At 41.0% G+C, this 26,879-nt stretch overlaps 2 protein-coding genes across 5 annotated transcripts; one reads left to right on the top strand and one right to left on the bottom strand.

Annotated features, from left to right (window-relative positions):
* Positions 1 to 10,800: 10,800 nt before the first annotated feature.
* On the top strand, positions 10,801 to 22,390 carry LOC148033923 (silicon efflux transporter LSI2-like). 2 transcript variants are annotated; one of them, XM_087681904.1, is made up of 3 exons: positions 10,801 to 12,856; positions 19,375 to 19,564; positions 21,814 to 22,390. In XM_087681904.1, the coding sequence occupies exons 1-3, from the start codon at positions 11,618 to 11,620 to the stop codon at positions 22,074 to 22,076; spliced, it is 1,692 nt and encodes a 563-aa protein (XP_087538030.1). In that variant the 5' UTR covers positions 10,801 to 11,617; the 3' UTR covers positions 22,077 to 22,390. The 2 variants fall into 2 exon arrangements, with proteins under 2 accessions (XP_087538030.1, XP_087538031.1); XM_087681905.1 differs by having other exon boundaries at positions 21,795 to 22,050.
* Positions 19,452 to 25,600, bottom strand: LOC148033922 (peroxidase 45-like). 3 transcript variants are annotated; one of them, XM_087681908.1, is made up of 3 exons: positions 24,767 to 25,594; positions 20,259 to 20,331; positions 19,468 to 19,588 (listed from the first exon to the last, which is right to left on the bottom strand). In XM_087681908.1, exons 1-2 carry the CDS (start codon positions 24,968 to 24,970, stop codon positions 20,299 to 20,301), a joined length of 237 nt encoding a protein of 78 aa, XP_087538034.1. In that variant the 5' UTR covers positions 24,971 to 25,594; the 3' UTR covers positions 19,468 to 19,588; positions 20,259 to 20,298. The 3 variants fall into 3 exon arrangements, with proteins under 3 accessions (XP_087538032.1, XP_087538034.1, XP_087538033.1); XM_087681906.1 differs by lacking the exon at positions 20,259 to 20,331 and having other exon boundaries at positions 19,452 to 19,588; positions 24,767 to 25,570; XM_087681907.1 differs by lacking the exons at positions 19,468 to 19,588; positions 20,259 to 20,331 and adding an exon at positions 20,339 to 21,538 and having other exon boundaries at positions 24,767 to 25,600.
* Positions 25,601 to 26,879: the final 1,279 nt, after the last annotated feature.

Genomic DNA, 26,879 nt, shown 5'->3' with positions numbered 1-26,879 from the left:
ACAATGCATACTAAACTATCGTTCAAACCAAAACAAGTAGCAATGGCTCAAACAACAGATCCCAGAATCATCAAAATCATTGGTAATCTTCAGTCAACCAATTTACATCCAGATCAAAAGAAGTACGTCATTCAAAACAAAGTCTTACACTACGTACAAAACAATCAATAACCCCGCACATACAGACCAGCAAAGCTGCAGCAAGTGTATCTGGATTACCATCACAGCCATCCATTGTTTGGTCATGTGGGAGAAGAAAAGGTCCTACACATGTTGCAAGCAAGGTTTTATTGGCCCAAAATGAGACATGCAATCACAAAATACCTTTAGTCATGTCCACAATGCCAGGGATTCAAAATGCCTACACATAAACTAGATGGCTTGCCACATTCCATCAAAGTGGAGCATGCATTTCAACTAGTTACATGGGATTTGATGGGACCTTTTCCTAAAAGCATCAATGGAAACAAATACATAGTTGTGCTCACAAAATATTTGACATGATGGGCCAAAGCGAAAGCCATTCCAAAAGCAACTACAAATCAAATCACCAAGTTTCTGATAGAAGAAGTCATCACAAGATACACGTGCCCAGAAAAAGTATTGTCAAACAATGGAAAACAATTCACCTCCAACATCATGCAAATAATCAACAAGGCAATGGGAATCTAGCAAGTCTTTGCATCCCTAGACAAATGGCTTAACTAAAAGATTGAACAGAACAATAAGAAGCATGATTGCTATGCATGTGGATCCATCACAAGAGGACTGGGACAGATATTTGCCATATATTTTGCATGCTTATAGGACAACAGTTCAAGCCTCAACCAGGATTGAGCCCTTTAGGGTATTATATGGCAATGATCCACATTTACCAAGTGATATCAATACAATGTAACTTCAACTACGGACCAGGGATGCCATGGACTGGTACATCCATCTACAAAAGAGTCAACCACTCATGATCTCAAGCATTCACAAAAACCTACATATAGCTCAATAGCATCAAAAACGGAAATTTGATGAAGATTGAGTGCAACCAAAATACAAAAAAGGAGATGAAGTTAGTGTGTATTATCCTGTGAGAAAAAAAGGCTTGCCATAATCATTGATGCATAGATGGATAGGTCCTTATCATGTACTCCAATAGCTCAGAAAGACCACATACTTGTTGCAAAATAAATAAAAGGGCACAAAAACCATTGCTCATGTCTGTCGAATCAAACCATACTACACAAAGAACCCGACAATGTTTCAACCAAAGCAGCTCACAATGACAACTCCTCCCCGCATGGCAAAAGATAAAACTCTGCAGGCACAAGACCAACAACACATTGATTTAGAGCATGAGGAGGATGAAGCAAAAATACAATAAGAATTTGAATCAGAATCTATTCATAACAACTGTCATTAAAGACAACATGACATAGCATGATCAGACGGTGATGAAATAAATAAGACCATGAGGTTTATAACTCATAGCAGCACGGACATGAGATAACTCATATGATCAGTTTGACACAGCTGTCCACACACAAACCCCTACAACAATTCCAACCACTACAAGGATATCAAGCCATAGCGACGCCAATTAGCGACGATAAATAGCGACGGTACACAGAGAAAAAAAACGCGGGCTGAAACCCGAGCGCGTTTCATTTTATGCATTCACGAAAGTTTTCGAGAGGGAGAGCAAGAGAGAGAGCGGCCATTTTGCTTAGAGGGAGAGAAAGAGAGAAAGAAGGCTTCTCACCGCCGCCACCGCCACCACCGCCACCGATGATGCCGCTACCGCCACCACCGTCATTCGCGAAGAAGAGGAGGAGGTGTACGGAGGGCAAAGAGAAGTCATCGTCGCGAAGAGGAGCCGCCAAACCCTTCTTCGAGTCTTTACGGTGAGTGCATTCTCTCTCTCTTTTACTTGTTTAGGGTTTAATTTGTGTATATTGAGAGAGGGAGAGGAAATGAGAGAGAAGGAGAGGGAGAGGGAGAGGGAGGGGGAGGAAATGAGAGAGGGAGAGGGAGGGAGAGTGCATTCTCTCTCTTTTACTTGTTTTTTGTATAATGTGTATATTGAGAGAGGGAGAGGAAATGAGAGAGAAAGAGAGGGAGAGGGAGGGAGAAGGAGGGAGAGAAAATGAGAGAGAAAGAGAGGGAGAGGGAGGAAATGGGAGAGGGAGAGGGAGGGAGGAAGAGAGAAAGAGAGGGAGAGGGAGAGGGGGAGGAAATGGGAAAGGAAGAGGGAGGGAGTGAGAAAGAGAGGGGGAGAAGGAAGAGAGAGGGAGGGAGAGGAAATGAAAGAGGGAGAGGGAGAGGGAGGGAGACATTAAACATAATAGGAAAATGAGAGAGAGGGAGAGTGAGAGTGAGAGTGAGGAAATGAGAGAGAGAGAGGGAGGGAGAGAGAGAAGGAGAGGGAGAAGGGGAGGGGGAGGAAATGGGAAAAGAAGAGGGAGGGAGACATTAAACATAATAGGAAAATGAGAGAGGGAGAGGGAGAGGAAGAGAGCAAAAGGAAATGAGAGAGGGAGAGGAGAGAAAGAAAATGAGAGAACGAGAGGAGAGAGAAAAAGAGAGAAAATATGTTAAACATAATAGGGAAAGAGAGAAAGAGAGGGTGAGGGTGAGGGAGGGAGAGGAAATGAGAGAGGAAGAGGAAGAGAGAAAAGGAAATGAGAGAGGGAAAGGAAAGAGAAAAAGAAATGAGAAAAAGAGAGAGGAGAGAGAAAAAGAGAGAAAAATCATTAAACCTAATAGGGAAAGAGAGAAAAAGAGGGCCAAGGTGAGGGAGGGAGAGAAAGAGAGAAAAGGAAATGAAAGAGGGAGAGGAGAGAGAAAAAAATGAGAGGGAGAGGAGAGAGAAAAAGAGAGAAAAATCATTAAACCTAATAGGGAAAGAGAGAAAGAGAGGGTGAGGGTGAGGGAGGGAGAGGAAATGAGAGAGGAAGAGAAAGAGAGAAAAGGAAATAAGACCTTATAATAAGCTCATCCTAGGCTCATAGGGGTTAGGCCGATCCTCAACAAACCTAAGGGATATATGGCTAGAGAACCCTAGCACACTTGTGCCTCCTAGCATAATATTCTACCTGCAAAGAGACCTCTCATACATGGGCCTTGTCCTAGCCTCCACCATGCAAGTATACAACGAAGGCAACCAGCCTATCAATTAGAAAAACATTCATTTTTCATAACGTAAATCCAAAAATAACTTTGGATATTCCATAAAAATCAATATCTTCTTAAAAAGACAAATACAAAAAACTAAAATAACATAATTCATATACTTCGCAAAACTAAAACAGCATCACCACAAGATCTCTTAGGAAACTCATCCTCAACTATCAATTTTAATTTAAAAATATAATATAAAATCACTTGCAAGGAAGGATACTCTTTTATCATTAACCCTATTTCTTCCTTAGAATAATCTTAGGAACAAATTTATGCTCTAACAAGCATATATTTGAGCATAATAACTATTTTAAGGTTTATTCCATGAGTAGTAGTAGTATATATGCAACCATCAAGCTAAAGATCATGCTTTGGTATATGTGGAGATCCCAATCTCATGCCCTCATAGAGATTATAGTGTGCAATAGTGTGGAGAGAAGGTGGGTGAGTTGTAAATGGTAAAGGAGAATTCTATTAATGATGGAGAGAAGATGAGGTGAATCGTCAATTCTATTCTTAGTGAGTGCAACCTACCCATAGTATGGCATCCATGACCGATTGAAATCAGTAAGACTTTGAAATCCTACCTCAAGTATTATAACTATTGTTTTGTGATGGATTTTCTTGCCATAATTCAATGTCAATTTGTGCTTGTGTTTTCCACGGTGCGTTGACTATGGGTGTCAAATGCTCTAGTCGGATCTCTCTCTTCTCTCAACCCTTCTCTCTCCCTCAATCTTCCCTCTTTCTCTCTTCCTATACTCTTCCCAAATCCTTCTATCTCCCCCTATCTCTTTTCTCTCTCTATCTCTCTTTCTATTTCTACCTCTCTCACTTCTCTCCTCTTCTTCTCTAACTTTACTATCTCCCTAACTCTTGTCTCTCTCTTCATCTCTATATAAGTAGTCGTAGAGAGATGGAAGGAGAGGAGAACAATTTAAGAAAGAAAAAAAGAATGATAACAAAAACAAATTGTTTGTCGTAACTAGACAAAATGGAAAACGATGAAGGTCATGTTGTTCAAGATTGCGAGGCGTATCTTAATCAGTGTGTCCCATGTCATTGCTCTCAATGCAAGCTGGCAATTAAAAGAAAACGTCGATTGTCTATAGAACACGTACGACGATTTGGCGAGTTTCAATCTGAGATCGTTGATCAGGCGATTGCGGATTTTCAGCAAACGGTAAGAAAAGTTAATATCAATCATGCATTGTACTCGCAAGCTAATTGAATACCATATACAATAAGATTAGTTCAGGCTGGCAAATTTTCTATCGAGGGAGGTGACATCTTCGTCCCAAGGAGGAGTGCACCCTTTGCGGCCAATTAGAAGAGTTCGTGGGTGTGCAATGGATGGAGTGCATGAGCCAATCCACCACTTGCAAGGCAAATCTATACCATCAATGCCAGAGGAGACATACAGCCTTCCAGACCTACCTACAATCTTAAAGCCTGAGATGGAGGCAATGATCGATGCATTGATTCCCATGAATGTCGAGACTTCTGATCTGCTTAGAGAGAAAACATCCATACCATTATATGATGGGTGCCGAGTATCTCGCCTGAAGACACTGCTTGCACTCTTAAGTGTGCAAGCAAAATACGGGTGGAGCGATGCGAGTGTGACCGAGTTGTTCAGGTACCTTGTACATACGCTTTGTTGATTTTTTTTGGCACTATTATTAAAAATATTTATGCTTTTTCAAGGTGTTTTATGATTTTTTTTCAAGTTATTGAAATATCATATATTACCACTTGCACATACCATGCTTGAGTCTCGTGATGATGCACGACATGTTTTACGAAAGCTTGGCATAGACTACAACATCCATGCATGTATCAACGATTGCCTACTGTTTCAAGGAGAATACAAGACTATGGAGACATGTCCAAAGTGTGGTGCTCACAGGTATCGACAGGACTTGCAAGGGCAAACCATCCCTCAAAAAGTTGTCAGACACTTTCCGCTTATCCCCCGCATAAACCACATGCACGTTCGGCATAGTGAGCTTGACAATGTGGCATGCACAGAATAGGTCCACGAATGGAGTTCAACAAATATCAGCGGATTCACGTGCATGGAGCCACATTGACTCTACCTTCCTAGGCTTTGCCCAAGGGCTAAGGAATCTTCGGATCGGTCTTGCAATGGATGGCGTGAACCCATTCGGTCTGCGCTCAACTTCTTACAGTGTATGGCCTATAGTCCCTGTCAATTACAATATCCCTCCATGGCTTTCTACGAAGAAAGGACATCTTATCCTTAGCTTACCCGTCCCCAGCCACTACAAAGTAAAAAATATGGACGTGTATCTTCGTCCATTAGTTAATGAGCTTAAGATTTTGTGGGAGAAGGACATCACCAAGCAAGATATGAGCAAGCGCGATGGTCGACGGTCTGCCAATATTCAAGCCATTCTCATGTGGACGATGCATGACTTTCCGAGATTCACAGAGTACTCAAGTAAATACACTTCCGTTCTCGTTGGTAATATCTATATTTTATCTTGTTCAAGCTTTTATTCACTGGGTCATGGTATTGGAACATGTCTGGTTACCTCAAGTTATCATGCATGTCTATTGTGCGGACCACAGTTAGACTCCCGAAGGTCACGAACCATGAAGAAGATGGTATATCAAGGACACGCCGCTTTCTTGCCAGAGGGTCATGAACTCACGGAAGGTTTTCTTGAACAACCTCCAACACGTATAAATGTCGCAAGCTGGTACGAGCTGAAAATGGTCCACGCGGAGTCGCATCCAAACGGAATGTGGCGGTTCTCAATTTTCTACAAGTTGCCATATTGGACCCACTTACAGGTCAACCACTTGTTGAATCCCATGCATATTTGCAAGAATGTGGGCAGCTTGCTATCGAACCACATCACAGGAAAGAGAGACACTATAGGGGCACGAATGGATTTGAAGGAGGTAGGCAAGATGGAGACGCTTTGGCCGCAATCGAGTGCTAATGGTCACGTGCAGCTACCTCATGCTCTTTGGGTTTGTCCACTAAAAAAGAGCGCATTGTGAAGCAAGTAGTCAAGTCTATCCGCACTCCAATGGGTATGATGCGTTCTCTCAGGTCTGCATTTTCTAAAGACGACCAATTATTAGGGCTAAAATCCCATGACTGGCATAAGATATGTCAGGTTTGTACTACGAATGGATTGTAATTGGCGTGCGCATTTTGCTATTTGGAGTATAGCCATTGTTCATAATGCTTTCTCATTTGTGACAGTTTGTACTACCGATCGCGATCGCAGGATGTCTTACTCCAAAAATAGGCAGGGCCATTTACAAGTTGTCGACTTTGGTGCAATGGATCTCACAGAAGGAGATTAAGACGTCCTCTATTGAATCCGTGAGGCGGGGAGCAGTGGACACAGTTTGTCTTTTTTAGAAATACCTACCTACCAGCATACTCACAATACAAATCCACATTCTTGTGCATCTTGTAGATGAAGTGGAGATTGTTGGACCTGTCCATACGCGATGGATGTTCTTCTTATAGCGCTTCATGAAAACCTTGAAAGGCTTTGTGCGACAACAAACTCGGCCAGAAGGTAGCATGGCTGAAGATTGGTTGGTGTCTGAGGCGCTAGTACATATTTCACAATGGCTACCAACGGTGGATCCAGATAACAAAATGCTATGGTCGCTGAAGGACGATGATAGACTGACCGGAGATGTGGTGGTTGGAAATGGGGTAGAAAAAAGAATGGATGCTACAATGGAGGAGAAGGTGAATCGCTTTTGTATGTTGCACCATGCCTCTATGGAGACGTGGCTCAGATCGCTAGGCAAGATCGAGAGGAAGCGCAATCTAAATTTCGACATAGTACGCATCATCGACCGATTCGATATCCCGAGGGCATGAAGGAGATGCCACGGTTCATGTCAACGCGATGGTTGCATGGAGCTTTGACCGCAATGTCTCGCGAAGGGGTAGAGATCTCAATGGAAGAGTGGGAATTCTTGAGGAGATGTAGTCCAAAGGTGATGAGGTGTTTAGCATTTGTCGTATCTATATTTTATATGCCACATCTAATTTGAGTGTTTCAATGTACAGTACAAAATATATAGTGCAACGTGGTCGCGCGAATAGCATTTTCGCATGGAGCATATTGATAAAATACACTCCACAATAGACTGTGGTATCATGGCAAGGTTAGAGCAGGAGAGCCGGCGATGAGCAACGGATCCAAACACGGTTACAGATGAGATGGAGTATTTTGGGAACTTGCAAAGTATCGTTACGGTGGATTACCATAGCTTCTCCATGATACTATTCGATGTACAGTGCTTCAAAGTGATACTTGAATGAGCTGGAGCAATAGTTCGACGAGGTCCATTTGAATTTCTCAGAATAGATTTCGAAAAAAATAGACTGATTTGCACGACACCTTTGTGTTACCGGCCCGTCGTGAACAAGTGCATAAACTCATTTGTTTGTTAATTGTATTATGACATGGTATATGTCACAATAGTTTAAACTCTCTTACACGTGTTTATGAATAGGTAATCTTCTATCCAAACCCCCGACAACCTCAATGGTGGTATGTTATACCTTCAGCTCCTCGAAGTGCGAGAGTATATGATCAAAGCGATGTTCCGAGCATAGATGAAGACAATATGCAAATAGAGGGGTCGATATTGCAAGGGATGGAGGCCACCGAAAGCTTGGAGCCAGCATCGCCTAACAATGATGAAAATACAGGAGTCCAAAAATTCTTTGAGAACGAGATGGACTCATCCTTTTGTGGTGACATGTCTATCGACCTTCCAATGTATGCGAAATTTTGTCAGGAGATTGACATGGGACTATAGGATACTTCATACTTGGAGCATCCACTTACTCAATTCATTGACTAATCACTTATAAGGGTACATAAGATATGCATTTTAAGTAAGATTTTTTTTTTTAGATTTATATTATCGTGCTTTGTATAATTTAAATTAATTATGCTAATATCATATTTTGTCTATGCAGGTGATATTTTAAGGATGAGTCAAGGGATGAGCGATGAGGAGTTACAGAATATCTTCACCTGCATGTCTCCAAACCAAATCGTGAGATTCAGAGACATGGCAGACCAAGAGCTGTCTTGGACATCGTCAGGCCGCTCTGCTAGATCTACTTCGGAGCGATCGGATGCTTCAACTTCTAGCAGACGAGGTCGATGCTCTAGACTTGGGCCAGAGGGAGAGAGTACTTCAGGGTCAGGGGAATGTTGTAGAGATACGGAGGCAGTGAGCCCGCAGTCGGCACGGAATACAGGTGCGACTCCTCGCTCTCGTGGCGGTTCTAGGGAGTATGGCTCAGGCTCAAGTGGATGCTGTGGAGGCACGGACGCGGTGTCTCCGTCTCGTCCTTCTGCTAGAGTTGCGTCACCTCTAGGATTTGTCACACCTATGGGGACATCTACTGCAGTTACTCCGACTTTTGCTCAGTCGTCTACAGGTAGCACCCATAGGGGTGCCACTCCGATATATTATCCCGGTGGATACACTAGATGCATAGGGGTCTCTTGGATATGGCCAGGAGCGTAGACGCAAGTAGAAGAGGACCCATCTTAGGCATATCCCAAGGGGATATACCTATCTAGTCGATGATAGGTCAGGAGACATCATCATGAATTATAAGGGGAGGAGGGTGATGGCTCGCATGAGAGAGTTGTGCCAACAAGTTTTTCGGCACATCTTAGATCATTGGAAGAACATACCGAAGTGGAGCAAGGACTACATAGTAGCATCCTTGCATGAGGAGTTTCCGATTCCAACCTCAGTAGATAGATTTTCTACGGGCTGGATGATGGACTGCATGCGTGCATATATATCACACAGACAATCGAACGCACGCAAGGTACTCAAGAGTGGGGCTACAAAGCCCGAGTGGCTACACATGGACGACTGGCGCCGACTGAGAGAGAAGGCTACAGATTCTCCAAGACGTTGGAGTCAGCAGCGCGAGGCGGCGAGGGCACGACTAGAAGCCGGAGTGGTCCATCATCTTGGGAGTAGCGGCCACAAAACATATTCGGAGGACTTTGTAAGTTTTTCTTTTGTTTTGCTTGCTTATTTTTTTGCAATATCCTTTGTACTGACAATCATGTTTCTAACAGTTAGTATTTTGTTTTCTTTGCAGCACTCCATTACAAATCGTGATCCGACCGGCCTTGAGACTCGATATGCAGAGAGGCACGGTCTCACTCCATTGATCAACCGATTATATAGACGCGGCAACCCTGTAAGTCACTCATCTTTCTTGTCCGTAGTTACCATGTTTAATTAGAATGAATTATTGTATGGTGGACTAATGTGTTGTTTCTTTTTTTGCAGAGTCCGTTCGATGCTCCTTTGCAGCAGGACGAGCTTTCGGATGGCAAGGATATGTAACTCACCCTTGGATCCTTAGAGCTCACACACCTTTCTTTTTTGGTCACTTGATCTGTGTAGACATTTTCTATGTAGTAGTAATATCTTGTCATGATTGTACCAGTCGCTTTCATTATGGGATCATGTATTTATTTCATGTATCAGTGTTATGATTTCAGTATACTTTGTTTTTGTTTACACGAGCATTGTACACAGTTCAGAAACTATTTTGTATGGCCCAAATAAAGTACATAGTGCTATATGTGGCAAGGCAATAAGCTGCCCTGCCACAAAAAAAATCCCCTGTTACTGTCGCAAATTTACTGCTCGCGTCGTTATTGGTGTTGTTATTAACATCGCATAGCGTCGGTATCAGTGTCGTTATTGGCATCGGTATCAGCATCGACGCTGATACCGACACCAATAACGACGCTGATACCAACGTTGATATCGACTGTTCTATGGCGTCGCCAATAACGATGTTTTTTGCGACGACAGGGGCAATTTTGTTATTTACATTTTCGTCGCTTTTAACGTCGGTATAAGGCCTATATCTTGTAGTGAACAATCAACAACAAAAAATTATCATCGTCAAAAGGCTAGTGGGAGGCATAGTTGACCTACAACAAGAAATGATACCTGCAGTTCATTGACATATTCATCCAACGCAACTGAAAGGCAACATGAAAATGAAACAAGTAAAATGAGAAGAAATGTTTCGCCAAACAGGCAAAGTACATCAATGAACTGTGAGAAAGGAAATGAAAACCACAAACGTGCAATAGATAAGAACTCTTGTAATTGAGCCTATGCAACATCTCGCCTATTCCAAAAACAAGCCCATGTGTTTTCCATGTAACACTTTATTTATTGTGCAACAAGTTCCATGCAGGGGGAAAAGTGTAAGAACCCTAGTTAACATTAACCCTAGTTGCGTTGACAGTTACTTCAATAATCGCATAAGATGTAATGGGTGAGTAGAAATGGGGGATCAAACATTTATAGACCATCTCTTAGCAGCGTATCTCTCTCTCTCTCTCTCGTCTGCCATCATTCAGGCGCATCACAATATACAAAAAAATGTAGGAAAAAGGGAGAGAGAATATAGGTAGAAAAATAGAGAAAAAAAAGAATGAATGTACCAAAAAATAGAGAAAAAGGGGGGAGATTTAATATATAGAAAAATAGGGGAAAATAATAAATATATCAAAATAAGGGGAAAAACGAGAGAGAGAGAAAGAGACTGAACGTGTAGTAAATCAACTCGTGACTAAGACCCCCTGCTGTAATAACGGGGGATGGCTGTGCTTTGCTTTGCTGGTTATCTTGCGAGACCTCCCTTCTCTCCTGCCATCGCTCCTTCCTTCGACTTCACTGTCATCATCCATCCATCATCGTCGTCGTCGTCACCTTCTTCATCTTCAGAAGTGGGAGGGGGGATTTCTCGGGCCCCCTCCCCCGCCATTGTCTCCTGCGCGCCCTCTCCTCATGCATCCTCCTTGCGTGCCGAAAGCTCCTTCTTATAAACTTCCAATACAAGAATGAGAGAGAGAGAGACAGAGATTCAGAGAGAGAGAGAGGCCCGCTCACCAAGCGAATACCTTGAAAGCAAGGAAACCTTGGTGTGATTTGCACCATATTCCTGAGGAGGAGAGGCCGCAGGCGGAATATATGATTGTATTTGAGGTCCTCCCGCCAATTATGATCGGATGAAACAAGAAAGGCTGCATCTTTATCATATTCTCACAGGAAACCCTGGCTGTTTGTGCGGGGCACTGAAGGCTCGAGGTCCTGTTTGAAAATATCATCATCAGAGATACAGTTCACGATATTATTGCATGTGATTGTGCCAGTCCGTTTATTGTAACCCTTCGCTTTTTGGAGCTTTAACAGGAAAGAAGCGTCAATGGTTTTCTAATGCTCATTCAGATTTGTATCACATTTTATTGGCCAATTGATTGTGATTTAAAATGATCTGACAAAGGTTGGGATACTATGGAATTCTGACAATTCAAGGTCAAATATTTCATTCTTGCCCATTCAGATATAAACATTAAGCCCCTACATTATGGGCCTCGTTTCAATCCGTGTGGTGGTTTTGGGCACCATTGCCTTCTTGGTTTTCTGGATTCTGGCAGTTTTTCCATCCTTTAAGCTACTTCCTATCGGGCGCACGGCAGGAGCTGTTGCCGGTGCAGTCCTTACGGTTGTATTTCAAGTACACTCACCAAGTGAGGCATATGGTGCCGTCGATCTTTCTGTATTGGGCCTTCTGTTTGGCACAATGGTGGTCGGTGTATACTTGGAAAGAGCTGATATGTTCAGGCACCTAGGTGATGTGCTTTCATGGAAAAGTAAGGGTGGCTGGGACCTACTCGCCAGAGTCTGTGTTATGAGTGCACTTGCAAGCGCCCTGTTTACCAATGATACTTGCTGCCTCGTCTTGACAGAATTTGTCTTGAAGCTCTGTCGGCAGAAGAACCTGCCTCCCAAGCCATTCCTACTTGCACTTGCAAGCAGTGCCAATATAGGCTCTTCTGCAACACCCATAGGAAACCCTCAGAACCTAGTCATTGCTGTTCAGAGTGGTATATCTTTTGGGAGATTCTTTCTTGGTCTATACACGTCTATGCTCTTGGGAGTCATAGTCAATATTGCTCTGTTACTTTTGATCTATTGGAGACAATTGTCTTCTCATTCTGATAATTCTGGAACTCAAGATCAACTGACTGCCTCTCCTTGGACACCATTTCACTCTGGAAATTTTGAGACATTAACAGAGACATTTCATGATAGTTGTTCAGAAGCACTCAATGAAAACAATCAATCTCCACCTATAGATGATGCAGGACTCAGGACTTCTCAGTTTGAGAAGCCTCCTTTAGATGAGAAAATGGGGGATGTGATTTTAGCAGTTGATTCAACAACAGGTGCATATCAAGGTAATGAGGTCAGCATGTCACATTCAGAAGGAGAAGGTGGTGATTTGAAATCATCATTGCAAGGGCATCAGACTTCCCTGCCAGTAAATTCCACCATAAGGAAACGCAGATTACCTCTAGACAGTGAAATACAAATGCACCGATCAAACCCTGAGCAAATCTCACCCTCAAGGATGGAGTCCTCACTATCACTAGATAAAGTCGGTGTGTGGAAAAGTAGGCTGTGGAAATGCTCTGTGTATTTTGTGACAACTGCTATGCTTGCGGCACTCCTGTATGGTTTGGATCTATCATGGACAGCACTCACAGCTGCTGTGACACTCATGGCTCTTGATTTCTGTGATGCTGGACCCAGCCTTGAAAAGGTAAATCTCAACTTTGGAAGCGGCATGCACCTTTGAATTGAACTGATACTCAATTGATGTGTCTTTACTTTTATAAATTATTCTTGAGATGAAAAATAGTGTGACATCTACTGCTGAATTCTCTTTGGTTTTTCATTCTGGATGGTAGGATCCCAGAAGTATGTACTATGCTTGCTAGAATAACTAAAATGCAGATATGAATTTTAATGCAATGAAACCAGTTTTGTAGATAAATGACTCCAAGGAAGAAAAATCAAAGTACAATCAGAGAAGAGCATGATTGGTAGAGCTTTGATATTGCTTATGCTGTCTAGCAAGATACAAACAAAGGTAGAAGATACAGTGTTATTGTAAACACTTGTTTAAAAAAATTTGTTGATCCCTTTGTGACATATGAAGAAAGGTCTGCAGTGCATTTCCAAGCAAGACTACACATCATGGTGCTGAGGTGGCAGATTGCTGTCTGAGTACAGAACTATACACACTATATAGATTATATGTTACCAAATATTTGCCCATTACGGTGTTGAGGTGGCAGATTGCTGTCTGAGTTCAGAATTGAACTAAGCATATGTGGTCCTCTCATTAGCACAGCCTTTTCTACTATAGATCAACAAAGCTGCTTGCCTATCCAGTCCGCTGGTGGCCCTGTTGTTGCTACCAACAAAGGCATGAAAGACGGCAGTGCCATTCTTGCCTTGAGCAGTATGTTGTGGTGTTACCGTGAACTCTAAGTCAAAACGCTCTTTTGCATTCACATTAGTCACACCATTGTGCATGCACCCACACACACACTTTTTTTTTTCTGTTAAGGGTATTGTATTGATTTCCAAAAACTTGAATACAAGTGAACTATATGACTGACAATACAGGAGTCACCATCGTACTAAAGGTTCGGAAAGCCCTAAACATCCAAAGGGCTCCCCGAACCTACCCCCTTTTCCAAACCTCCCGTTTTCAATCAAAACCCCCTCCCTTCCCCTCTTTCTCACACGCAATATCTCATTTTCTCTTCCCCTTCCCTTTTTTCATTAAAGCCTTCCCTCCCCCCCCCCCCCCCCTCCCACCTCCCTTTTTTAAATTAAAACCCCTTCCCCTCTCTCTTACTTATAATCTCTCTGTTTCTTTTCCCTATCCCCTTTTTAATTAAATTCTTCCCCCCTCCCCCCCTCTCTCTATGTGTAGGGCCTAGATTCTCTCTCTCTCTCTCTCTCCTTTAATTAAATCAAACTTTTTTTTAAATCAAAAGTTTCTCTCTCAGAGTTCTCTCTCTCTCTCTCTCTCTCTCTCTCTCTCTCTCTCTTACATTAAACTTTTTAATGTAAACATTTTGTTTAATTAAAATAAGAAGAGAGAGAGAGAGAGAGAGAAAGAGCAAAAAAAAGGAGAGGGAGAGAAGGAGAGAGAGAGTAGGAACAGAGAGAAAGAATTATAGAGAGAGGAAATATTAAATTTAAGAGAGAGGAAAAGAAAAAATGAAAAGAGAGAAAAGAGGGGAAGAGAGACAGAGAGAGAAAATAAGAAGAAAAAGAGAAAAATTTTGAACACAGTGAGAAAATTATAGAGAAAGGAAAGACAAAATTTAAAAGAAAGAAAGAGAATTATAGAGAGAGGAAAGATCAAATTTGAGAGAGAGAGAGAGAAAAAAAAAGAAAAAATGAAAAGAGAGAAGAGAGGGGGTGAGAAAGACAGAGAGAAGAAAATGAGTGAGAGAAAATAAGAAGAAGAATTATAGAGAAAGAATTTAAACATAGAGAGAGAATTATAGAGAAAGGAAAGATAAAATTTAAAAGAAAGAGAAAAGAAAAAGAAAAAAAAAAGAAAAACTTTCTTTTAAATTCAAATTAAGGAGATATATATAAAAGAGCAAAAAAGAAAGAAGAGGAGAGGGAGGGAGAGAGAGGGGGAACAGAGAAAGAGAATTATAGAGAGAGGAAATATAAAATTTAAGAGAAAGAAAAAGAAAAAAGGAAAAAAGAGAAGAGAATGGGGATAGAGACAGAGAGAAGAAAATGAGAGAGAGAAATAAGAAGAAGAGAGAGAATTTGAACATAGAGAGAATTATAGAGAGAGGAAAGATAAAATTTAAAAGAAAGATAAAAGAAAAAAATTTAAAGAGAAGAAAAAAAAAGAAAAATAGAGAAGAGAGAAGGAAAGAAGAGGAGAGAGAGAGAGAGAGAGAGAGAGAGAGAGAGAGAGAAGAAGAAGAATAAGAAGAAAGAGGAAAAGAGGAAGAGAGATGGAGAAAAAGAGAAAAGAGAAAATTCTTTTGAAAATTTAAATATTTTTTGAGAGAGAGGAGAAGGGAGAGTAGAAAGATAAAATTTAAAAGAAAGATAAAAGAAAAAATTTTAAAGAGAATAAAAAAAAGAAAAATAGAGAAGAGAGGAAGAAAAGGAGAGAAGAGGGGAGAGAGAGAGAGAGAGAATAAGAATAAGAAGAAGAAAGAGGAACATTCTGCACAATGTATTAAATGCGCAAAACTGGCGATTGATTATGCAAAACATTCTAATCAAGAGGTGGTACTGATTTAATTGGACCTGGAAAAGGCTTTTGATTATCTGGACTAGTCTTTCATTGCAGAACTTATGTCTGTTATGGGCTTTGGTGCCGGGATGTCTCATCTGATTTACACCATCAGTGCTACGACGTCTTCGCGAGTCATGCTGAATGGAGGCGTTACCGAGCTATTTATCCTTGCCTGCTCTGTCAGATAGGGGTGCCCTTTGAGTCCTCTCTTCTTTGCCCTTGCGACTCATCCACTTCTTTCGATGTTATCTCATATGGCAGCTTCTACTCAGTTTGCTAGATTGTCACTTCCTTTTGGACAGCACTTCATTAGTCAATCCTTGGCTGATGATAGCTTTATGATTCTGCGTGCGGACAAGGATAACCTTCGTAAAGCATTAGATATTTGGGATCTCTTTGGTCAGGCTTCCGATCTTCGCATCAATCCTTGAAAATCGGCCATTCTCAGCTGCACGGAGTTGGATTTGCAGTCATTGGACTGGCAGGGTATACTTATTCCCCATGGCTCCATTGTCAGGCATCTTGGGTACCCTTTGGGTATTGATGTTCCCCCAAAGCAGCTACTACAGTGGATCTCACAGAAACTGTCGGCTAAGTTTCTCTGTATTGGAAGTCTCAGGCATGGCCCTTCCATGTTCACCTCAAAGTAGCCCAGACAATTATGTTGCCAATGCTTGCATACTTCTTGCCATTGCTGCCCTGGACTGCTACTATACTGAATGCTATTACTTAGCCTATACGCTTCATGTTATGGAAGAAGGATTCCCTGCATGCAGCCATTTCTTGGATTTCTTGGTCGCATGCATGCACCCCCAAACGCATGGGTGGAGGGGCTATTTTAGATTCCCAAACTCATATGTTGGCACTCCGTTGGTCGCTTTTCCGTGCCATGTGCTCGGATCAACATCCGTGGGTTGTTATAGCCCGTTATCTTCTAGAGGATCAAGGGCTTCTGCATGGTAATACCCAAATCCGGAGTTCTTGGTGGCACATTCTCAATGTTGATTCTCAGTTCTCCAGTTCTTCCTCATCCCTGCTTGCCCATTTGGTATGTTCCTGGAGGCTGGTCCTTCGCAAGGCTCAATGGCATCCAGCAGAGAATCGCCTGGCTACTAATTCTTTTCAATTGGAATTATTGGCAGTCTCACGGTTACTTTTGTGGGAAGGTAAACATGAGCTTCGACCAAAATTCAACCGCATGGCACATTTGGAATCAACTTTAGTCGCGGATGCCACCCTTGCCAGTCGGAATGTCTTGATATCCTTTCATACAGCCAGAAGGCTTTTCAAGATCCCTCGTGGATACAAGCATTTATGGGAACAGCTTTTGATGGTGCTCCAGAGCAAACACCCCTTTCCTGCCCTTGCTTCGGATCGTCCCTGGCAGGACTGGGACTTGGGAGGCCGGGTGACTTTAGAAAAGGCTTCAGCTAACCAGGTGTATCATCTTATGATTAAAGATCATCAATGGCTGGTTACTAAAGCTAATACTTTATGGGGATTGCGTAAATCCCAGTCATGGTGGAGGGCAACTGTGATGGACGGCTGGTTGAACAAGACACCCTTCAAATATAAGGTCTTTCTTTGAAGGATAATGATTGGTGGTCTTGCGCTTGCTTCAGCCCTTTCCAAGCGCCGAATCTTCAGCAGCAACTGTTTCTTTTGCACCACCAGTGTAGAATCCGCCCGTCATCGATTTATTTCTTGCCCCATCGCTAAGAAAATCTGGTCATTCTTGTCAGTCGTTTGGCGAGCGATGGTTGGTTTAGCGCTACGCCCGTTTGATTGGGTTTTTGTGCAGCCCAAATACCCCACACCGACTCAGCCACATATGAAGATCATGTTTTACTTTCTGCGATATTGGGGCTGTTGGCATAACTGGACCATTCGGAATGCTTTTCTTTTTTATTCCGCCTATAATGTTCAGCGGCATATTGCTAGGCTTAAGGGTCTCTTGTACTGGCAGATAGATCTTCTCCGGCACTTTAATATGCTCTCTCGGGAGGACTTACGCCCCTGGCATATGGCAATTTCCTCTGTGTCTTTGCCATGACTTTGTAATTCTTAGGTCATCTGGTTCTTGTAAAGAGATAGTATCCTCTTTACACACGATGGGGTAGACCCATCGTATATCTTGTAATCATGAAAACTTGTAATTTCTTCGTAATTAATACAATTACCTTTTACGAAGAAAAAAAAGAAAAAGAGGAAGAGAGATGAAAAGAGAAAAGAGAAAATTCTTTTTAAAATTTAAATATTTTTTGAGAGAGAGAGGAAGGGAGAGAGAAGGAGAGAGGAGGGAAGAGAGAGAGAGTATGTGCAAAAGAAAAGAATCCCTCCAAGATTTTTATTCCTCCATTAGTATCGAGGACTCCAAAATCCCATCCTGATTCGTGGGAGGGTCAGTCAGTTCCTAGTAGCGATCGAGAAATTTACATCCACAACCCCTCTGGCACTCCCGCCTCCTCTTGCCTAATAGATTTCTCACTGAGCGACCTCTCACCGTCGGGGCTAATCCAAAGCTCCTCGCGGCGATACAAAACAATCCACCTTGGAGCAGGATTCCACATCTAGCTGTGGGAAAGACATAGCACCACCTTTCCTTTTATTAACCTGATTATATATTTATAATCAAGTTTAACTGTTGCAAGCACAATCAATCTTTCCTATGCAACCATCGATGCATGCACAAATCAAAAAGAAATAACAGCAAGTGCTTTTAGCATAGGAAGCAGCTCACCCAAATCTACGGTTTCTCTTTTAAAGTTCCACCTTATTCTTAGGATTTCACTTCCTACTTGTAACTCCTTTTTAGGATCCGCAAGTTATTTCGCAAATATGAAGTCTATTTTATCCTTATGAAAAATTTGACATTTTCGCCCTAAAAGATACATGTGACAAACAATTCATGTGACAGACAATTCATACGTTGCCTTGCCTTAACCCGCGCTTAGAAGGATTTCAAATGTTTCTCCAAGTCTATATAGACTTTAAAATTTGTATCGACAAATTCTTATCAATGTCCAGTAAGTCCTGCAAACTTTTGATATTTATTTAATTTTCTAATACTAATAGTTTCAGGGTTGTTGAGTATTTCATAGTTTTTTTTGCTTCAATATTCTCGATATTTTACGTTAGGTTTTCTCGCTGAATCATACATGGGTCAACTCATGATATTGATGCTCTCGCTAATATAATCATTAATATTAACATTACGTGAGTTTTCAACAAGAAAATAATTTTTATTTTATTCTATTCGTATTCTCTGGATTAATCGACGATGTCCGAACATTTGCCGAACTTTCAACGTTATCTAAAAAGATCAATTTTCATTTAGCTATGTCCTAAGTGCAATGTTAATTGTTTTTCTGAAAACTTTATTCTAGACAATGCAAAAATCATAAGTACAAATTTTATTTCATCTTTCAAACATCGAATTATATTACTACACACCTAATTTACGTGCATCTAGTATATATTTTCCTATACGATTTTCTATTGATTTAATACATTTATTATTTCATGATATTATCTAAATGATTTTCTATAAATTATTATAAAACTCATATGCATCTATTTATCATTAGCAAAATGAAATAGATATAGTTACTTTCAGAGAAAATTTATAAAATATTCCCTTCCCCGACAACGTCCACATTTTTTCTGTTATTACAATCACATGCATCACTAATAAAATAACAATGAATATCACAAAATAAACCATAATTAAGAGATTTGGACCACTTTTTGTTCGTTTGTGATGCTACATTCTTAACATTACTATGAATACTGTACATTACTCTAAAATTATATTTCCTGTATGTGGAATTATATTCTTCTTGAGCATCTTCATTTCAGAACATCTCTACAATCTTTTTGGCATTATCACAACAAGTTAGAAATTTATGACAGTACTGTATCAACTGCTTTGGATACTATCAGCAGTTTTACTGGCTCGTCATGACTACTTTTCTCTTACTTTTATGCAGGTGTCATACCCACTTCTAGTCTTCTTTGCAGGAATGTTTATCGCTGTGGATGGTTTCAATACAACTGGTATACCAAGCACTTTTTGGGATGCTGTGGAGCCAAATGCACGCATCACTAATGTTACTGGCGTTGTCATTCTCAGCCTTGTTGTGATTGTGCTGTCTAATATTGTTTCCAATGTACCCACTGGTGAGTCCCAAAGTCTCTGAAATACTGTCACCAAATAATGTTAGCTTGCACATATTGCACATAATTTATAATCTATAAGGATGCCTAATCTTATGAGCAGTAGTTGTGCAGTCAAATTAAAGGTGTCAAGCTCTCAACTGACACAAACGTGGGAGATTGCAAATTCTCAGCCATCTCCAGAAACATAGAAAGTAGACGAATTTTATGAAAATAACATGTCTACCCATCCCAGTTTGTAAAGTTGCAACAATATACACATTATTCTGGTATTGAAACAAGAAACACAGGTGTCAACCATTTACCTCCTTTCAGAGTACAGTTTCAAGATTCAAGTTACAAACAGGGTATCTTGAAACATTAACTCAATTAATATGAAATTCCAAGAGGAAATATGGGGCAAGGGTGTGGGGGGTAGAGTAATGTTAACAAATCTAAAGAGTTCGTAAGATCTATGAGACAAGCTATCCATTGCAATGCTGTTAAAGCAGGATGTAACAAAAGAATTAAAGAATTAATGACTTGAAAACTTAAAACTGGAGGCGTGGCCAAAAGAGAACCCTCGTTGGGATCCTCCTCATGCAGGTGGGGAGCTCATGTGCCTCTGAAGTAAGCCCTGGATCTGGAACTGGTGCAGTGAGGCTAGGACGCACAGTGGTTTTCTCAGCAGGTGATAATACATCTTGCTGACTAGTACCATGTGAGTGTGCTGCTCTCTCCTGGTCTGGACTGGTGGCTCACAGCAGTGTTGCAGGGATCCCACTGCTTGACTGTAAAGATATTTTCATAAGAAGAACAGAGAAAGAGTGAGAGGGGACAGATCAACAATCATCAATGAGGATCAAATGCTCAGAGATTATACTATCTCAAAGAGGAGCCATATCATGTCATTATGACACCACGAGTTTAATTTTAGAATCATTTAGAGAACGATGGTTTGCTTTGAGAAGACTGATGCAAGCATCATAATGCCTCTTAATTAACGAGTCAAGAAAAGGGATAAAGGCACATCATTCATGCTTAGAACATGTGCAACTATACTAGAATATTACATGCTTAGAACATGAGAAACTATACTAGAATATTACACGCTTAGAACATGAGAAACTATACCAGAATATTACAACATAAGAAACATGCTTATGGTTTGGTATGGCACTGCTACTGTTGGGCTTACTTGTCATGATAGCACATATGGTTTGGTATGATGACTCGATCTGTGGCTGATGACTAGACAGTTACAATTAGACATGAATATAGAGTGTTAAATAAACTATGCTGCCTTTAGCAATCTCTTTCAGTTTTGCATACTTTCAATGAAAGCTGGCTTATACTGATGTCAAAGCCAATATACTTTTCACATACAAAGCATGAAAATCATCAATACACTATGAGGATATCGAACATCGAAACTTCTAAAGGACTCTTCTAACAAGTAGGATGTGCCAACATTTACAAGGCCTGTAGTGTAACCAACTTTATGAGTCCTATTTCACTTGGGTGTTAACTATTGATTGGACATCAAAATGTATCTGAGACTCCGTGTGAAAATTCTGGGATGGAAGTTTCCTTGAAACATGTCCCTGCTATGCCATGTGAGATTCCACAACTAGATGGGCAAACTACTACTGCCACAAAAACAAAGTGAGTACATGGGACTTTACTCAGACAACCCAGGATTCAGGAGCTGCATGACACAACCTAGGACTCAGGAGCTTCATGACAGCAATCACTTATCTGCTTCACAGCAGCTAAAAGTTTCCAAACAAATACAATGTGCTGTAATACTGAATACTCAGGATATGATTATTACAATGTCTAAGATTTACCCCTTCCACACTTGAAACCTGCCCTTCCCAGTTACTTACTCAATGATATGGGTTGATCTAAGTTCACCTCATTGCCTTTCTCTTGATCAGTTGTGCTTTATCTTTGAAGGACATACCCATTTTGTGGTCTTTTTTCATCCGTCAGCCTCTGCATGGTGGGAATTGTTGAAATTGGATCCACATACCTTGTGGACATTCATATATTGGTATTATTATTATAAAACTACGCCCATCTGAAAACATAGCTGCTGATGATTTTACACTTAATCCTTCTAACGAGATGTCAAGCAGAAATGTTTAGCATAGTGATAACGTGCTTGAAAGTAATTTAGTGGATAAGAGTTGTGAGCCATGTAAAATTATTGAAGCATGCATGTTAGAGAACTTCCGATGTTTCTAACCAGGGGCACGTGGCATCTGCAGTGTTATTACTGGGGCCACGAGTATCACAGTCTGCAGCCTCCACCGGTGCCAGTGTTACAAGAGCATGGCTTATCTTAGCATGGGCAAGCGCTGTTGCTGGTAATCTCACACTAGTTGGATCAGCTGCAAACCTCATAGTGAGTGAGCAGGAGAGGAAAGCACAGTTGCTTGGCTATGAGCTAACTTTTGGATCACATATAATTTTTGGGTTTCCATCAACTTTGATTGTAACTGCTGTTGGCCTCCCTTTCATAAGAGGCTAAGAACATCTAGTTTGTAAAGCTCTTTGATGTGCTAAACCTTGTACATTTTAAATTGTGAGGAATCTGAGCCTTCCAATTTGGCTGCAGTTAGGCATTGTAAGCCAACCCAAAAGCTGGCATGTCCTTGAACACAGTTCATACCCATACGCCGTTCCCTTATAATTATTTTAGTAAATAATTTTTTTCTACCATGTGCTAAACTCTGCTTACATGAAGACTCTCACTTCCAGATAAAATTCAAAACCAGCTTTCATCTATCCTGTCACGATTGGTTTTGAACATCTATATTACCTTCACTTTGCATTGGCTAAAATGACTCTACGGTGCATTCAGTTGGGATTTACAGCTGATCATATTTGTAAATGAGCCGTTCATAAGCACTTGGTTCCTGAGGGGGTCATAGCTTTTTAGGACTTCAGTGTCTCTTTTTGTATGTCCAAATAAACATCATTTCTGATTGAAGCACATTATGAAGGTTTTGATGAGAAACTATGAAGGCGTTGAGAGTCTTTGATCAACAGCTTTTAGGGAATCACATGCTTATCACTGGAGAGTGCCAAATAGGTAGCTGCAGTGACCAATGGCAAGCTAATGAAAACCATTTAACCAGAATTATGAACAGCCTGTGCTCGGACAGGAAAGAAGTTTCCAACAAGAAAACTTCAAGTGTGAACTCTTAGTAGGAACTTTTAAGTGGGAGTTCTTAATAAAATATGGGATACACAGATGCAGTCTGTAGAGAAGAAAAATGCATCACATCAAAAGGTTATTTCTGCAGCTGTCAAAGGCCCTTGAATCCACTTCCAGGTGTATGAAGTTTGTAACAGTAGATTTTGCATACAGTACAAGCTTTATATATGCCAGAAATGCCGAACCTTCCAGATCTACCCAAGTAGGAACCGTATCCATGAACTCCCCAAGCCATGTCTAGTGATTGTTAGGCTATAAGCAATCAATGAATAGTTTTGCAAGTCTCAAGTGAACTTGTACATCTACCCTGCAGGTACTGATGCCCCGCAGTGAGTTCCGCACGAGGCATCCACATTCTCATTTGCAAGTTAGTACGAGGTGTTGATGCCTAACCTTGCCTTTGGCAATAAGAAGGGTTCTCCAGTCTAATCATTGTGTGCTTTACTCTCATGTCTTTCTATGAAGTTTAGTGGATGCCTTGCCTTCAGTATGACAGGGCACAAAGCGTAGGGAAATACTGTCCCATGCTGTCTAAAGGGTGGCATCTAAAGAGAAATGAAAGGAAAATGTTGGACATAGTGATGTAATCATGAAAGATGAGTTGGGACTGGTTGTAAAACAGGAAATATGACTGTGGCATTGCTGTAAGTGCAGTTATTCCATTATTTCTACACATGTGGTGCCCTTTTGCACGTGTCAACTGTTGAAAGGGATCTTGCTCAGAATTGGAATGCATGTACTAAAGCCATTGTGGCTCGGTTAAAAGGAATGGCAAGTGGGTCTGTGAAGAGTTTACTCTGGACCTACACAATGGCAGGAGCGGATTTGCCTTGCTCTTTCCTATTACTGCTAATGATGGTTCTCTGCTTCACTTGCTCTGCAGGACATTGAAAATTTCATTAAGCTAAAAGAACAGCTGCTTATTTCTACTGCAAGAGTACAATTGAGGCCTAAATGGAATGTAGAGGCTGATGGGCCGCCCTCCCATTGAGGACCGAGAGATTGGTTGCCAAATTGTCGTATGCCTTCAAACTGTTGTTGCAGAATATATTGAAAGACCTTATGAGTTTGAAGGAAGTCAAGATTGCACTTTTCTTAGAACGAGGAAAGGAAAACCCCCTCGGTTCTAATGAAGAACTTCTAGAGGCCTTCCAAGAATTGAGGGTTATAAGTGGGGAGTACCTCACTAGAATTTCTTAGTTACTTGAGGGAACAAGGGCAAGATTGATTTGTTTGAGGTAATGCCAAGCTGATTCTTAAGAACTAGCTGGAGAAGAAACGTAGGGAATTAGAGAACATTAACCATGCTCGATGCCTCTTTTAAGACTACCAGCCAAAGTGATAGTTCTTTGAGTCCACTTTTTGCTGGTAGTTTCTCGTTCATCCTCATCAATAAGGGTTTGTGCAAGGGAGAGCAAGTATAAACTGATGCAGTCCTCCAATATGGATTTGATAAGGCCATGGTTACTGGAAATGGCTGTCCTTTAATAATATGATCAGATTAGTTGGGTCTTCATCTTGACAGTTCTAGAATATTTGGGAGCCCTTGATCAAAAGCGAAAACAAAGGTTCTAATGATTGGCATAGATGAAAACCTTGACCCAGAATTTGGGATACGAAGTAACAAAACGGGGCAACATATTCAGGTATCTAGGATCTAGACTCGTAGATGGTAATTTTGCCATGACATTGTAGCAAATGTATACCTTTGGTTGGAGGGAAAGATCAAGGATTCTCCAACCAACTGCCTCTTATTGAAACACATGTTCTCGGTTAATTTGTGTGGCTTCACTATTCAACCCTCAATACAACGTGTTGGGAAAGCACAGGATTAGCGACCTACCAACGTCACTCGCATGGAACCATCAACGTCACCAAGCGAAGCAATTCATTCATGCAGTGATTGTTGAAAAAGAATCGGTCCTACCTGATGCATTGATGCTCAGAGAGAGAGAGAGAGAGAGAGAGGACGAAAGGGTGGGGGGACCTTGAAGGCACACCTCTACAAAGCAGTCGTGGAGAATGAGCCTGATGGTGGAGGGGGCAACGATATTGTCCTGCTTGGCCCGTGCAAGGATGGTGTTGCGGACGGTGGAGGCGACATTGGGGCAGGAGGAGGAGTAGAAGGAAGGGCTGAGCTGAGCCGAGGAGCAGCGGGTGAGGATCGACCACAGCGACAGCGGCAGGAGCACAAGGACGCGCATGGATCCTGTTTTCGGACGCTGCTGCTTCGTCGTTGTCGTCGTCGTCGTCGTGTTTCTTCTTCCCCGAACCAGGTGTTGGGCCTGTGTCTGTGTCTGTCTGTCTCCAATACACAATTAAATTTCATCCACTATATTGGTTATGCTATCCACCCATGAAACATGTTCATGTGAACCCTTAATAGGTAAATAGGCTAAAACTTGTCTTAAAAGCTTTCTACAATGGCTTGCTGGAGATTACTAGACGTGACAATGATGAATCCTTAAATAAAGTTCCAAGCCCACCCAAAAATGATCAACCCACACAATCCCAAATCTTTGCAAGATGCTTCCAACTTCTCAAGATGTAAAGACCTCCTGAAAAGGTTTACAAGGTTGTGCTATGTTGGTACGTTGGCCGAGCATATCACTTTTGCAGAGAGTATCTCCCTTCCATAACAATAAAGCACCTCAATGTTCTTAGTACTAGTATGAAACATTGACTTCTATGCAACTACCCATGCACTCTAACTATCATTAAAAGATAGTAGTGGCATATGACTATCCAACACCCAAATCAACCATAAGGTGTTTGAGCTAAACACACAACTGTACTTGAGGGAGTTTTGAACTAGAATTGACCACAGTGGGCTGCAATTAGTCTAGCTTGACCTCTCAGAAATCACACACTCCTAACCAATTAGGTTGCTACTCATTGATGCAAAGATAGCCGCAAACCTTATCAACATGATGCATATCTTCTTCTTCCTTGGAAATATGATCATGTTTAAATGCATGCCAAAAAGGAGCCATCCCATGTGAGTTGTTTGCACGGCTAGTGTTTCAATATGTGATAAGAGGGCTCCAAACTAAAGCTCGTACTTAGTTGATTCAAGAGAAAATTATATTCAATCATTTGGAAGCATCTTAATGAGTTGTTGTCAATGTCAGTATCCCCTCATTGAGAAACTAAGGAGTTATTATGCTAATGCATGAGTAAGTATTAATGTTGTCAAGGGCATACACAGAAATTCTCTCAAAATTCTGAAGAAAGGAAAATGAATAAAAGTTTTATCCTTTCATCAACCTCTTAGAAGATACATCTATACTTTATGCCATATCGTATGGGTATGAGTTACATTGAAAAGTTTATTAATGCATACTAGCATTTGATAATCCAAGGACAACATATCTCCCATGGTTGGATGTGTGCATTTCATTGAGATGAAAGGAAGTAAGTTCATAAATATATGTTTGTGATAAATCATAAATCATTTGTTGTGAAAACGTCACAAATGTATGGAGTCCACCACTGTCTCATCAACATGTAAAAATGAACACTTGAACATACTTGTTGTGCAAATGTTGACCTTAGATTTGTACAATATGCACTTTTGGCATTTTCCAAGAGCGTTATAGCACACCATAGAGAATGATAGCGTTCTCATAACTATAGGCCTTGTTTAAGAGGAAGTGGACATATCGTTATGAAATGTTAAAGGAACTTTGAACCTCAGGATCATCAAAATATGTTATTATAGTTTCGATTTGAGATTTCCCTCATTATTGAATGGGTCTAAGCTCAAAATTCTCAAAAATCTCATTTGTCTCCATCAAGTGAAAATATGGACAACATGAGACTATTCCACTTGATCAGTTTTATGACTATGCAACAGAAAAGAAAATTCATGAAGTTGACACCAACAAAGAGTTGTGTTGAAAGCTTCTATTTATGTTGAAAGTTTTAAAGATGCTATTATCAATACACATTTAAATTTCATCTACTATATTGCTTGTGCTATCCACTCATGAAACATGTTAATGTGAACCCTAAATAGGTAAATAGGCTAAAAATTGTCTTAAAAGCTTTCTACAATGGCATGTTAGAGATTACTAGACGTGACATGAATCCTTAAATAAAATGAGATATTGT

This window comes from Lygodium microphyllum, chromosome 7 (assembly GCF_053477565.2).
Source record: "Lygodium microphyllum isolate KBCC chromosome 7, Lygodium_microphyllum_v1.1.10, whole genome shotgun sequence".
In the NCBI taxonomy this organism is placed as follows: Eukaryota; Viridiplantae; Streptophyta; class Polypodiopsida; order Schizaeales; family Lygodiaceae; genus Lygodium; species Lygodium microphyllum.
The sequence above is the reverse complement of the archived record's forward strand: the minus strand, read 5'-3'. Positions and strand labels throughout refer to the sequence as shown.

Bases quoted from the DNA above. Each gene is read 5' to 3' on its own strand.
- LOC148033923 (XM_087681904.1), top strand. From the start codon at position 11,618: ATGGGCCTCGTTTCAATCCGTGTGGTGGTTTTGGGCACCATTGCCTTC. The intron at 12,857-19,374 runs GTAAATCTCAAC...ACTTTTATGCAG, and splicing joins CTGGACCCAGCCTTGAAAAG to GTGTCATACCCACTTCTAGT. The intron at 19,565-21,813 runs GTGAGTCCCAAA...TGGCATCTGCAG, and splicing joins TGTTTCCAATGTACCCACTG to TGTTATTACTGGGGCCACGA.
- LOC148033922 (XM_087681907.1), bottom strand. From the start codon at position 24,970: ATGCGCGTCCTTGTGCTCCTGCCGCTGTCGCTGTGGTCGATCCTCACC. The intron at 21,539-24,766 runs GTGTGCCTTCAA...CCCACCATGCAG, and splicing joins TCCACGACTGCTTTGTAGAG to AGGCTGACGGATGAAAAAAG.